The sequence below is a fragment of the Furipterus horrens genome, unplaced genomic scaffold (genome assembly GCF_987537825.1).
Source record: "Furipterus horrens unplaced genomic scaffold, mFurHor1.1.pri manual_scaffold_5, whole genome shotgun sequence".
In the NCBI taxonomy this organism is placed as follows: Eukaryota; Metazoa; Chordata; class Mammalia; order Chiroptera; family Furipteridae; genus Furipterus; species Furipterus horrens.
This window is the reverse complement of record NW_028327175.1, coordinates 125,720,383-125,735,240: the sequence shown is the minus strand read 5'-3', so window position 1 is coordinate 125,735,240 and position 14,858 is coordinate 125,720,383. Positions and strand designations below refer to the sequence as shown.

Genomic DNA, 14,858 nt, shown 5'->3' with positions numbered 1-14,858 from the left:
AAAACCCAAAGCACCTAAGACTACAATTCCCAGAAAGCATTGCGTTGCCATCGTGGGTCAATTTCAGTTTATTGCCCCCACCAAGGCAATTTCCGGGTTATGTGGGCGGTGCCGAAGGAATTGTCCAATGATAACCTCCTCAGGCTGAGAGGCGGGGAAATTGCCCAATGGGCGCCTTTTCAGAGGCTCCGATAAGCGTGAAGGTTGCTGGGAGAGCGGTTGTGGGCGGCCTCAATGCGCGGCGCCAGCTGTTCACGGCAGAGCCGAGCCCGTCTCCTACATTGCTGTAGGCGTGCTAATTCTCCCGGCGGCTGTTGACCCCGCTTCCATGTCCGGGGTGGTTACAGCACCCCTGAACCTCTACGCCCATGGCTACTAGCCTGAGGAAGCCAACTTTCAACTCTTCTACTTCCTCTTCTCCTGAAACTGACGACGAGGGCGTGCGCGGCACCTGCGAAGATGCGTCTATATGCAAGAGGTGCCTGTGGGGCGCGCGTTAGGGGCCGCATTTCCGAGGTGCTGGGACCCGGGTGGGAGGCGGGCATGTGTCTGTGGAACACGCTTGTATGCCAACAGGCGCCCGCCAGCTTCTGCGACCCTCGCCTCATATCTGTGACTTGCACAGAGCAGGGTTTCATTTGTGTAACTCATAGTTATCTAATATTTTTTAATGTTTTTTATTGATTATATTGTTACAACAGTTCCAATTTTCTCCCCCTTGCTCCCCTCCACCCAGCACCCTCCTCCCCCAGCAATCCCTCCCAAGTCCATACCCCTGGTTCGTAAAAATTAACTATCCCCCCCCCTCAAATATTAGGACCCTTTGTAATCTTGTAAAGGACAATGGGCGAAGGTCTCGTGCTCCTCTAGCTGCTTCAAGCTGGACATGGTCGTCGTCCTACCTACCCTTGGGTCCAGAAACCCTAATAAGAGTGGGGGTGTGGAGGGGAGGGTGGCCTTCCCACATGGGGAAGGATCGTGCAGACTCCAGGTCAGTTGGCTGTCTCCGGTCAACGGCGTGCTTGGTTTAACAGGCTGGTGTCCTTGTTGTGTTCTGGGGGCAACAGATTTGGCGAAAAGGGTTAAAAGACATCATTCAATCCATAACTACTAGATGACAAAAGGCAGGGATTAATTTTTCAATGTTCCATATTAGGAAAAAAAAAAAAGGGGGGGGGGGGCTTCTTTGTAAGAAGGTGTGCTAGGCACATCTCACCTGTCCAAAACCCTTTTGCCCATTATACTTAGTTTGGGCTGAGGTAAATAGTTTAGGTTTTCCCCCTCTCAGACCTCTGGGCCTTTTCTGTCCAAGCCATTAGGATAGAAAAGAGAAACCCGTTTTAAAGTGAGGCCCACAGACCACCCCATTCTTCCCCAACCCAGCCATTTAGTTCAGTCAAACCATTGAGTCTCAGGAGGCAGCGCTGCAGAGAGGATTAAGTGAGGCTTATGCGTATAGACAATCACTCAGGTAATGCGATCATAGGCTTATGTCCTTTGAAAACAGAAAACACGTGTTAATTTATGTAACATAACCCACACATAGTTATCTAATTTTTGTTGTGTCTTCGGCACGGTGCAGGCCCAGGATACCGTGCTTGGAGTATGGCGCTGCACGAGGCACACGTGGTCTTTGGCCTACCTGGAGCTAAAGTCTTGCCAGAGAGAGCCGTGAAGCACGTGTTAACTACAGCCTTGATGATTTGGGAGAAGTTCAGGTTCTCTCTCTTATAGGACACATTCTATTGGGGGTTGTTATGATCCCCATTGTGCTCCTAAAATTTAGGCCAGTCAGGGGGGAAATGACATGTCCACTACCACATCTTATCGGTGTGCAGAGCCAGTACTTTTCAGAGTTCTTGCCTGTATGCTACAGAATCTACTCTGTTAGGAGTGTAGTGAGGGGCATTGTGACCTCAGGTATATGTCACACACCTGAAAACATGAAAAACAAAGCATGCTACTTGAGTGTGCTCCATTCATTCATTCAACACTTATTGAGAGCTTTGTGCCAGTCCCTTCATTTGCACAGGGTGGTGTGGATTCAGTGATTGGGTCCACATAATGAACAAGACTAACATGGTGTCTGACATACAGCCTGGTTGGAAAAGAGGGGACAAATAATCATGAAATGCACAATTACAGTTCGAGTGCTGAGAAATACAGCGTTCTGTTAGAATTTGTGATTTAGGTAATGATATTTAAACTGAGAATAAAAGTCTAAAAACTAAAACGGTGTAGGAGAATGACCAGGCATATGGAGGAAAGAGTGTGGACGGTTACAAGGAACTGATCAAATGTCCTGGCTGCTGGGGCCATGTAGGGATTGCAGGGTGGGGAGAACAAAGGTTTGGGACTAAGGCTTGCACTTTTTGTAGTTTCTTGGAGACTAAACATAGTGACACAGAAACTTACTCTGGAGTCAGAATGTCACACTGATTAGAGCTCTACCAGTTACTAGCTGTGTGAAAACTTGGGTAAGTTACTAAATCAGTCCGTGTTCTCAGTTTTCTGATACGTAAAGTGGAGATGATAATCCTACATACTTCATAGGTGATTGTAAAGATTAAATGATACTTAGTAAAGCACTTAAGCAGTGTCTGTCGAGTGATATGTGTTAATGATGGTAGATTAAATAAATAGATAAATACACACATAAGTATTCAAGGCATGGAGGCAGTGCATGCTGAAATTTGTGAACGTAAATGAATTACACACAGCTTTATTTTTTCTCCAGCTTTTATTGTTATTGACCACATCTATAGCACTGTTGAATTAGAAATATTTTTTCTCATATTGACTGTGTTATTTGCTAAAAGAATAGCTAGGAGAATCTGCAGTGCCGCCTAAATTATGAGAGGGAACTAAAGTAGTTTTCTGTAGCACATCAGCGTTAAATTTACTTAATATTTGTTGATAATATTGGTTTGCTTACTATTTGTTAGAAATGTTTTTGGCATACTTGCTTAAAATAGTAAATAGCTATAAAGAAGTTCAGACACAAATAAAAGTGCAGAGAAATAGTAGGATAGAGCAAGCCTTTCCTTGATTCCTCCTTGCGTAGTTTTTATAATTTTACTTCTTCTCTTCCTCAATTTCCAGTGCCCTCTGTGTTTACAGACATCTAAATATTGTAGTGGAAGTTCAGCTTTGGAACTGCAGAGAATTTAAGGCAGTATTTTTCAATCAAACTGCACAGTAGTATGGCCTGTGCAGCGTTTTAAAAAACACATCCTCGAGGCCTACTTTAGAGCTACTGAACCAGACAGTAGCTTCTGGTCTAGGTCCCAAGCTATGGAGACCAGACATGTTGGCCCTGTGGATGCATTTCATCTAATCTTTTTTGCACTCTTTTTTTTTTTTTTTTTTCCCCAACTTGCTTGCTATGCCTTTAGCATATTTTTCCTCATGATCTCCATCGTTTTTTCTACCCTGAGACGCTTCCTCTCGCCTGTTAACTCTCAGTTGAGCTTAGAGTTCAGAGTCAATCTGTCATTCAGTAGTTCTCTTGGCAGTGACTTTATCTCCCTTGCTCTCCAGTCCTAGTGAACCCCAAACCCTGTTTGAACCAAACTCTTCCTTTTTTTAAAATTTAAATTTTATTTTATTTTCCATTACTACCAAACTCCTTTTTCACCTTGATTACTGGTGGTAGAACTCAAACGGCAGGGAGCTTGGAACTACTGTGAGTTCATGTCACCCAGCCTCACCTGTGCCCTTAACAGAGGCTGACCATTCTAGTATGATTCTCTGGTCAACTCACTTTCCTACTTTACAGAATACTTAATTCAGATATTTTCCGCTTTCCTTAAACTTCTCCTTTACCCCGCCCTCCCCTCATTCGCAAGGTAACATGGGTGAAGGTTTAGGTATAGCTTAACAAAGAAAATGGAAGCCTTGAGGTTGGAATTCACTAACTTCCCACCAAGAATCTTAACCATCCTTTCCTGTTACAGTTGTCAGTGTTGTCCAGCAGAGACCACTGGAAACATATCTGTAGTTAAACAAGTTGGGTTGAATTACTGAGCGTATTGAGGGAGCACTACATGCGGAACTTCTGGGATCTGTCAGTGAGAGGGTGTTAGAACTTATAGGAGTTGGGCTTTGGTTGGATGATTTTGGGGAGAGTTCAAGGGAGCCAGGGATTTGCTCTAGATTGGATGCTGACAGGAGGTGGGACACTCCTATCATTGAGTACTTCACTCAATCTTTTCTAGAAAGAGGTGTTATTAGAGTGAGAAAACACTGATTCATAAAGGAGCCCCAGTCATATCAGCAAGGAGAGAGGGGTGTCTGGTATTTTGTGGATAGTATGATAACCTTGTTTTTGTCTGTTGAGACTAAATTATGAAGTGGTTACACTTCATCACTGTTGCAGCCTGACCTTGTGTTGATATCCTATGAGATTGGGTCCAACAGGAGGACAACATGGCTCTCTGTGAGGGCCAGACCAGCACCTAGATGTCAGAGCTGCTTTTCTGTTGTTCACAGTGGGGCAGGTGAATCTTAAGAAGGCAAATAGGTGTTTGTTAGGCCAGTGGTCCCCAGCCTTTTTGGCACTAGGGGCCAGTTTCGCAGAAGACAGTTTCTCCATGGACCGGCAGGTTGGGGGTGATTTTGGGATGATTCAAGCACATGACATTCAAGCTCACCTCTTGCTGTGTGGCCCAGTTCCTAACAGGTCTGGACTAGTACCAGTCCGTGGCCCGGAGGCTGGGGATTCCTGTCTAGGCAGAAGGAAATAGCGTGAGATGAATAGCATAGTGATTGAAGCAGTCGTGTGTTAGGGGAACTCGACATTGGATGGGGGCATGCGTGGCAAGAGAATGTTGGAGAGGTTGTGAGAGAACGGGTTGTGAACGGTCCTGAGGGATTTGAAGTGGGGAGCTGACACAATCTGGCCCACCTGGTATATTCGGTGCGTCCTTATTTTTCTCCCTGCTTCCAGTCTAGCCCCCTCCCCCATCCAAGTGTTTGTGCTGTGGCCAGGGTGACTTTTCAGAACCACACATCTTATCCTGTCACTTGTTACTGAAAACCTTTTGATTAACCCATCAGACTAAAAATCTACACAACATTGATTGGCACATCGTACCTTCCATCATCTGATCATGTCACCCTGGATATTTCTCTGCCCCCTGCAAGTCTCCATCTGGATGTCTCAGAATCATCTCAAATTCATTGTTTCCAAAACCACTCAAGATCACCTTCCCACCTTCTCCTTGCCATCCTCTCCCCGAACTCAGCGAGTGGTACCGTTGTTCATTTAGCTTACAAGTGAAAAATGTAGGGTGATCTTGAAGCTGCCCTTTCACTTATCTCCTATGGGATCAGTCACCCAGATCTTTGATTTTTAATCTGCTAAATTTGCCTGGAACCTGCTTCCTTTTCTTCACTTCTGCTTCTGCCGTCTCTGTCCAAGCTAAGGTCATCTGTGGTCTGAGTTATGGCACTAGTCCGCCTACATGGCGTTGCCTTCTCTGCCCTGCTTCTCCAGCCTCGTTTCACCCTAACCCTCATACCTACCCTCCAGCCTTTTGTTCATCAGGTGTGTCCTGTTCCCACCTTCCTTGGCACCAGGGACCTTCCAGCCTTCTGCTCCCCTTCCCAGAATGTTTTCTCCCATCCTCCTTGCCTGATTAGTTCCATGTCATGTCAGATTAATGCATTCATTCAACATTCTTTCTGTATGCCTACTCAGTTTATGGAGGCATTGTTCTTATGTGGAATAGAAGTGAATAAAACAGATAGAAGCAGAGCTCTTGTGTGGCATTCATTCTAGTATTTTGGGGTGGGGGACCAGCTGGAAAACAAAAAGCAAAATACCTGGCATGTCAAATGGTGGCCAATGCAGTAGGAGTGCTGAGGAGTTGTAATTGCGGATGGGATGGCCAGGGAGGGCTCCACCAAGAAAGTCAATGCTGGGAAAGACTTGCACGGTATAAGGGAGTGAGCCCTGTGGATAAATGGGAGAACAATGTTCCAGGCAGGAGAATGGAAAAGACAGCAGGCCCTTAGGCAAGAGCTGGCCTGACCTGCTACCTGGGGGCCATGGGGACGGATGTGACAGGCTCTTTTAAGGACCTAACTCTTACTCTGAGATTGGAGCCATTGGGGGATTTTAAACTGAAGAATGAGGTGACTTGACTTGGGTTTTAACAGGATCACTTCAGCTTCTCTGTTGAGACCGAAGTGCAGGGGGCAAGGATGGAAACCAGGAGGTCAGTTAGGCTTTGGGGTATCTGAGAGGCTGACGGTCTGGTGGCAGTAGGGGTACTGAGGATCTCAGGTAGAGCTGGTGGAATGTGCTGGTACATTGGACATGGGTGAGGTCGGGGAGTCATAGATGACACCATGGGTTGGCCTGGCTCAGATGGGGCTCCCTCAATCAAGGAAGCCTCTCTGACACTCGCAGACCCTGAATATACACCCGGTTGTATGTTAACATAAACACCCTTTGCATCTCCTTTGTGGTAACCAGTAGTTTGTAATTCAGATAGTCGTTGTTTAATGTTTGTGTCTCCCACTAGAGTAAACATGATACAAAGCGGAGACCTGTCTACCTTAGAGCTAAGCACATTGTAGACATAGAATGGCTAAAGTGATTAGGAACTGAATGCGAATGCTCAAGATTCTGTTGCCCTATAAGGCCTTAAAAATCTGATTTTCTTTTTTAGTGGTTTTGAGTGGTCTTTGGGTTTTAGAAACCAGACTGGGGACTGTAAGGCTGAAATGTCATTATGAAAATTATAGAAGTGAATCTGATTTCTCAACCAAATTGAAAAATGTACCCCTGGACATGCACGTGGCCATAAGATCACCTTGTGGGAAAGATGACGTTGTCCAGCTGACCCGGCTCTTCCAGCAACTGCATCATCACAGCTATGCCCTGGATAGCAGGGCTGAGACTTTGATCTGAAGTATTTGCTGGCCACCCCCAGAGAAGACATGAGCCACTGTAGAACTAGAACATTGTGTTGAGGAGAAATTACCTGCCAAACTTGCCCATCAAGGAAATCAAATAAATCCTGGTTGTACCCCTACCCCGCCCTGTTTTTAAAAAAGGAATGACTTAAATATTGGAAAATACCTGTGAAAGATAATGATCTTAGATCTAGAATAGTAATAGTCACATCATTTTTTTCCTCTTTGAAACTTAGTTTTTTAAGTGACAAAGTGAGAAGTTTCAGCAGAATGGTCCTCAGGAGAGGTGAGATTCTAATCTTTGTCTCAAATGGTTCATCAGCTGGTAGGTGGAAAATACTACCTCTTTAATTTTCATTTCTGTAATCACTAGTGAGACTGAGCATTTTAAGTCTGCTCACTGTTGTTGATATTTATTTTTTGTTCATTTTTATTTTTTAAGTATATTTTATTATGCTGTTATAGTATTGCAAATTTTTCCCCTTTGCTCCCCTCTGCCCAGTAACACCCTTCCCTCCAGCAATCCCACCCCCTTAGTTCATGTCCATGGGTTGTGCATATAAGTTCTTTGGCTTCACCCTTTTCTATATTATTCATAACTTCTCTATGTCTATTTTGTGCCAACCAATTATGCTTCTTAATCCTTCCACCGTGTCCCCATTTCTCCCCCTTCCCCCTCCCAGCTGATAACTCTCCAAATGATTGATCCCCATACCTATAATTCTGTTTCTATTCTGGTTTGCTTAGTTGGATTTTGTTTTTACTTTTTAGATTCAGTTGTTGATAGTTGTGAGTTTGTTGTCATTTTAATGTTCATAATTTTGATCTTGTTTTTCTTAAATAAGTCCTTTTGACACTTCATATAATAATAGTTTGGTGATGATAAGCTTCTTAAGCTTTATCTTGTCTGGGAAGCACTTTATCTGCTCTTCCATTCTAAATGATAACTTTGCTGGATAGAGTAATCTTGGTTGTAAATCCTTGCTTTTCATCACCTTGAATACTTCTTGGCAGTCCCTTCTTGCCTGTAAAGTTTCTTTTGAGAAATCAGCTGAAAGTCTTATAGGCATCCCTTTGTTGGTAGCTCTGCTTTTCTCTTGCTGCTTTTAAGGTTCTCTCTTTATCTTGAACCTTTGGTATTTTAATGATGATGTGTCTTGGTGTGGTCCTTTTTGGGCCTAGCTTGTTTGGGACTCTGTGTTTCCTGGACTTGCATGTCTATTTCCTTCGCCAAATATGGGTAGCTTTCCTTCATTATTTTATCACACATGTTTTCAATTTCTTGCTCTTCCTCTTCCACTTTTGGCACACCTATGGTTCGGATGTTTACATGTTTAAAGTTGTCCCAGAGGTTCCTAAGCCTCTCTTCATTTTTTTCAATTATTGTTTCCTCATTTTGTACTGGTTGACTGTTTTTTTGTTTTTTTTCTTATGTTCCAAATCATTGATTTGAAACTGAGTTTCCTTCCCTTCACCATTGGTTTTGTGTGGATTTTCCTTTGTTTCATTTAGCATAGCTTTCAACTCTTCCCTATTGTGTTTGCCATACCTACAGATATCTGTCAAGTCTGTAAGCATCTTTATCACCAGTGTTTTGAACTCTGAGTCTGTTGGGTTGGCTATCTCCTCATCACTTAGTTCTCCCACTGGAGCCTTGATGTGTTTTCCCTTTTGGGCCATACTTTTCTGTCTCCTCAACTTGAAAGGCTCCTGTGTTTGTTTGCCTCTGTGTCTTAGGTAGAGCTCTTGCACCTGTTACGTTGTAAGGGGCGGAGCCTTAGGTATTCGTCAGTACAGGGTGACCTGTTTCACCACGTTGTGGTGCTTTGTGTGGGGGAGGGGTCTGAGAGGGAACAATGCCGCTTGCTCAGCACTTGTCGCCCTTCTAGGCACTTCTCCCACTTTTGTATGGGACTGGTGCCTCTCCAGCTGCTGCCCTGGCTGTCACTTCCAGGGTGGGTGGGTCCGCAGATGTTCCAGGACCGTGGGGGCCCCTTAAACAAGCGGACTCTGCTGAGAGACTGGTAGTCTCCACCTCTGCCCCACACCCCACTCGTCCACACAGTCAGAAGCAACAAGGCTTTATCCTTCCCAGTGCTGGGACTGTGAGCTGTGAGGTCCGGTCGGTGCTGGGAGTGCTCCCCAGGTGTCTCTCCTGACCCCCTAAGACATGTGACTGCACCTCCTGCCGGCTACCGCTGCTGCCGCCGCCGCCGCCGCCGCCACCACCACCACCACCACTACCACCACACTGCGTCCTCTCTGCCCCGGCTCTGCCCCTCCTACCTGTTCGGATGAACATTTCTTCCCCATAACTGTGTTTGTTGGACCTCCATGCAGCTCGACTTTCTGGAACCTCTGGTTGTCTCTAGTCTTGAGGTAGTTGTATTCTCTTAGTTGTGGAGGGAGACGCAGCATGTCTCTCCAGGCCTCCATCTTGGCCGGAAGTCAAGTTGTTGATATTTTTTATGCAAACCCTTTCTGCAGACATTTTCCAACTGGGCTCTTGTCTTTTTCTTGTTTGGTTATTTGTATTTTTATTCTGCTTTAAAAGAACTTTTTATATGAGGGATAGTAATCTTGGCCTATTTGTTGCAGTATTTTCTCTCAAATGGATGCTTGGTTTTCACTTTAGGTTGTCCATACGTTTCATAATACAGAAATTGTGAAGCTTCATAGTGCAAGATCTGACAACCTAATTTCATGGCTTGTGGTTTTTGAGTAATGACTTTTGAAGGGCCTTTTTTTTTTTTAAAGATTTTATTTATTTATTTTTAGAGGGAGGGAGAAATAAAGGGTGAGAAATATCTTCGATGTGCAAGAGAAACATCGACTGGTTGCTACTCGCACACCCCAATTGGGAGCCTGGCTGGAAACCTAGGCATGTGACCTGACTGGGAATTGAACCAGTGACCTTTAATTAGGAGTCTGTCACTCAATCCACTGAGCCTCACCAGCCAGGGCTGAAGGGTCATTCTTAATCATTATAACATTTTCTTTTATCACTTTTATGGTTTTCTCTTTTATGTGTATGCTTAAATTATTCATCTCTTTTATGTAAAAAAGTAGCAGTTTTAATTTAATTTTGTCTCCAAGTATTAGCCAGTTTTCCCTACACTGTCTATTAAATGGTCTGTTTTTCCCCATTGATTTGAAGAGTCACATATAATATACTAAATTCTTATATATACTTTAACACAGCAATGCCATTCTTTACTTCCAGTTGAAATGGTTTTTTTTTTTTTTTTTTTTTTTTTCATTTTGATGCCTGAAAACTATAAATCACGAAGTTACTTAGTTGTGAATTGATTCAGAGCTCCCATAGCTTGCTTGCCAGGGTAAGAGCAGGTTTGTACCAGGGAATTTCAGAGTTTTTTTAGTCTGTTTGCGCACCTCTGCTCCAGGAAGAAAGAAAAGGAAGGGACACTAGCAAAAGACATGTGTCTGAGTCTGTCTCTTTTCATCAGGAAAGCAGTAGATTTTGGGGAAGCCCTATTCTGTAGACTTCTGCATATTAGGACATGTGGTCCCACCCCCAGCTGCAGGAAAGTGTGGGGAGGTGAGAATTTCTAATAGGGCAGATTGATGCCTCAAACCAAATTGGGGATCTTTTAGTAAGGGAGAAGGGCTGAGTGGATATTGGAAAGGAAACTTTAAGGTCCTGCTATACTCCTATTCCTCATCACCCCCCCCCACCCCCCAGAATTTTCCCAGGAGAGAGTGGGAGGCCAGGGAGGGGATGGGAGGGGAGGGAAGGTAGAGGAGGTAGAGAGGGACATTATTTATATATAATTAAGAGCTCAAGTTGTCAGTGTTCAGTTTGATGGGTGCTGACAATTATATATATGTGTACTACCACTCAAAACAAGATATAAAATATTTCTGGAACTCCAGAAAGGTCCCTTTTATCTCTTTCTAGTTAGTCTCCTTGTCCCTACCTCACCAGCATTTTCTGATTTCAGCTACCATAGATTAGATTTACCTATCCTTGATCATCCTATGAATGGAATCATGGAGTATGTATACTTTTTCTTTTACTCACCATGTTCTTTGAGATTCATTCATGTTGTCAGAGATAAAGCCAGATGCTAAAGTACTAAGGTCATCTTTTAATCAATTATAACTATTGCAATAGGGGAAAGAGTCCAGTGCGAATAAACTCAACTCCAATGTACAGAGGGCATTTTGAAGGGAGATGGGGGAGTAAGGAGTGGGGGATGAGCAGGGACTCAGTAGAGTCAGAGATGGATGTTCTAAATTTTCGTAGTTAGGAATTTATTAGAAGAAAACAGAAGATAGCATTATCAGACCTAAGGAACTCGAGAAGTTGAGTTGATTTAAAGATATATCAAATTGAACAGGTGTTGCGTGAATGTCATGAAAAATTTGAAAGCATTGGTGAGTTGAATGAAGACAGAAAATCTTTGAGGCCTTTCCAAATCTGAGATTTTTGATTCTCTGAATCTGGGTTTTAAACATGAAATCAGGATATTCAAATAAAGTGGATGTTCTCTGGGTTTTAGGAACAGAGGACTGTGGTGGAAATGGACAGCAGAGCTGGATGCACAGTGTTGAGGTGTAGAGATAATAACTGTTACCATTCTGGGATTTGCTCTGGACTGTCCTTATATACATATATATTCATTCTGAAAAAATTGGGAAATCCTGTATATAGGATTCTGCAGCCTGCTTTGTTCACTTGTTACTGTAACTCCAGTTTTTTTGTGGGAAAATCTTTGTGTTCATTCTTGGTTATTTCCTTAGGATGAAATTGGATTGTCTGGTCATTTTGTGCTCATATTTTTCTGGTGTTTTATACCTGTTACCACCAGGCTTTGCAGCACACCTCTGCCAGTTTGCAGTGCTCGAGTACCCTCTTCCTTATTTCTCTCCAAAGCTAGGTTCCATTAAAAATGCTTTTGTGGCTGATTTGATTGCAGAAACACTGCTCTTTGCTTCTGCTTTATTTATTTTTTCCTGCTTATCAATAATGCTGAGCTTTTTGTATGTTCATTGGTCAGTAGTTTCTTATTTTGTGAATGACCCATTTTTGTCCTTGGCCCATTTTTTGATTTAGAGATACTATTCTTTTCTCTTCTTTATGAGTGCTTTATATCGTAAGGATATTAGTACTTTGTGACATGCTACAGAAGTTTTACTTGGTTTCATGTTTGCCTTTTATATTTGTTCATGATATCCAAGCTTATTGTTTTTCTTGTTGTGTAGGCAATACTGTATTTGATCGCTTCTGTGACACACATATTCTTGTATTTTAACTTCTTTGAAATTAGCTGTGGTGTATTCTCAGATAAATCCTGCCATCATTGTTAACTTGTGTTAGAGGTGTCATTTCCTGTGCAAGCGGATGTGGTTGCTCGTCTTGGTGGCATGGCTAGACAGCTGTGACCACAGCCCCCAGGTGCTTTAGTCCACATACCATTTAAGGGCCATTTGGGGAAGGAGCACAAATCCTGGTTGCTGTTTGAGAACCAGCCATAGACACCTGCTGATGAGATTGAGAAAGAGCCAGTATCAGAACTTTATAGAGTGAGGAACAGCGGCTGGGAAGAACACTCCAGAGGAGTGTGGAGATCCATCCCTTAAGAAATTCCCCCTCGCCAAGGCAAAAAGGTCAATACAGTGTGGAAACTCACAGGCATCCTGAAAGTGAAGACTCAACTCATTTCACTCAACTTTTCCTTTTTCTTAAAGTTGATTATGCTATTACGGTTGTCCCAGTCCCCCTCACCCCCCATCCCCGACCCCCTCCTGGCAATCTCCCCTCCTTTGTTCATGTCCATGGGTCATTCGTGTAAGTTCTTTGACAACTCCATGTTCCTTACTATTCTTTACATCCCCCTGCCTGTTCTGTACCTCCCAATTTGTTCTTCTTAATCCCTTCATCTATTCCCCTACCCCCCCAGGCCCCCCTCTGCACTGGCCACCGTCCCAGTGTTCCCCATATCTCTGACTCTGCTTCTGCTTGTTTGCTTAATTTGTTTTTTAGATTCAATTGTTGACAGTTATGTATTTATTGCCATTTTTAATGTTCATAGTTTTGATCTTTTTATTAAATAAGTCCCTTCAATATTTCATATAATAAGGGCTTGGTGATGATGAACTCCTTTAGCTTTACCTTGTCTGGGAAGCACTTAATCTGCCCTTCCATTCTAAATGACAGCTTTGCTGGATAGAGTGATCTGGGTTGTAGTTCCTTGCTTTTCATCACATTGAATACTTCTTGCCAGTCCCTTCTTCCCTGCAAAGTTTGTTTTGAGAAATCAGCTGATAGTCTTATAGGCACTCCTTTGTAGGTAACTCTCTGCATTTCTCTTGCTGCTTTTAAGATTCTCTGTTTATCTTGAACCTTTGGCATTTAAATTATGATGTGTCTTGGTGTGGTCCTCTTTACATCCATCTTGTTTGGGACTCTCTGTGCTTCCTGGACTTGTATGTCTATATCCTTCACCAAATTAGGGAAGTTTCTTTTATTATTTATTCAAATAGGTTTTCTATTTCTTGCTCTTTCTGTTTTCCTTCTGGCACCCCTATGATGTGAATGTTGGACCTCTTGAAGTTGTCCCAGAGGCTGCTTACACTCCTTGTTTTTTTCTTTTGTATTTTTTTTCTTTTTGTCATTCAGATTGGTTGCTTTTTGCTTCCTTATATTCCAAATCATTGATTTGGTTCTTGGCTTCATTCACTCTGCTCTTGATCCCTGTAAATTGTTCTTTTTTTCAATTAGTATATCTTTCATTTATGCATGGGTCTTTTTTATGCTGTTGAAGAACCCACTGAGTTCCTTGAGAATCCTTATGACCAGTGTTTTAAACTCTGCATCTCATAGATTGCTTATCTCCATTTTGTTTAGTTCTTTTCTGGAGTTCTGTTCTTTCATTTGGGTCATGTTTCTTTGTCTCCTCATTTTGGCAGTCTCCCTGTATGTATTTGTTTCTGTGTATTAGAGCTTCTATGTCTCCCCAGCTTGGTAGTGTGGCCTAATGTGGTAGATGTCCTGTAGGGTCCAGTGACACAGCCTCCCCTATCTCCCAAGCTGTGTGGGCTAAGTACTCCCTCCTCTTATAGATGAGTCTTGATTCCTGTTGGTAGGTCAATGGGAGGGATTTACCCAGTTCATACAGCTATGACTCCTGGCCAACAACCGCCTCCTTCTGGCTTGTGGAGATGGTCGGGTGGTGCTCCGATGTGGTCTGTAACTCCACCGGATGTGCAGCCTATGGGGTTTCCTAGGTGGTGCAGGCCAAGGTCAGCCTCCACCCGTGTGCTGTCTGGGGCCCCTTGGCATAAGCTATAAAGTCATCTGCAGATGGCTGCTACTGGTGCCAGGTCTGGGGCCACTGAGTGAGAGGTACAGGGGGCTGAGCTCAGCTGTTGCTTGTTTGAGGGAATTTAGGAAGGTCTGAAGCCTGGCTTAGCCACTGTTATCAGCTTGTGTGGGCCCCTAAATTGAATAGGGTGGAGCCTTAGGTAATCATCAGGGCAGGGCCGAACCAGGTTGATGAAGATTCAGATAGGGTGCCCCTGCACTGTGGCACTATGGGACGGGGGCCTCAGAAAAGGAACAATGGCCACTCTCTGTAGTTCCATCTGGGAGGAAGCTGTCCCCCAGCTCTTGCCCTGATGCCAGACATTTCAATTCCTCCCTGTATGCCACTGGTGCCCTTCAAGGTGCTGTCCCAGTGGTAGAGACCAGAAGGAGTGAGTCTGAGTAAGTCCGAGTATAGTGTGAGTCCCTTTAAGAGGAGAGGCCTGAGAATCCCATAGCTTCTTCTGCCGATCCCACCCGTACTGGTTTTTATAGCCAGAAGTTATGGGAACTTATGTTCTGGCATTGGAACCCTGGGCTGAGTGGTCTGGTGTGGGGCTGGGATCCCTCACTCTCAGGATATCCATCCATTTTATATCCACCACAT

General features: G+C 43.7%; 1 protein-coding gene across 3 annotated transcripts in view; it reads left to right on the top strand.

Annotated features, from left to right (window-relative positions):
- Nucleotides 1-309: 309 nt before the first annotated feature.
- LCMT1 (leucine carboxyl methyltransferase 1) overlaps nucleotides 310-14,858 on the top strand; it is a 63,168-nt gene continuing 48,619 nt past the window's right edge. For 2 of the 3 annotated variants that reach the window (XM_090277713.1, XM_090277712.1), the window contains exon 1: nucleotides 310-478. In XM_090277713.1, the coding sequence (XP_090133839.1) occupies nucleotides 369-478 (110 nt within the window). In that variant the 5' untranslated portion in view covers nucleotides 310-368. The remainder of the gene's footprint in view (nucleotides 479-14,858) is intronic. The other variant, XM_090277716.1, reaches the window with a different exon arrangement.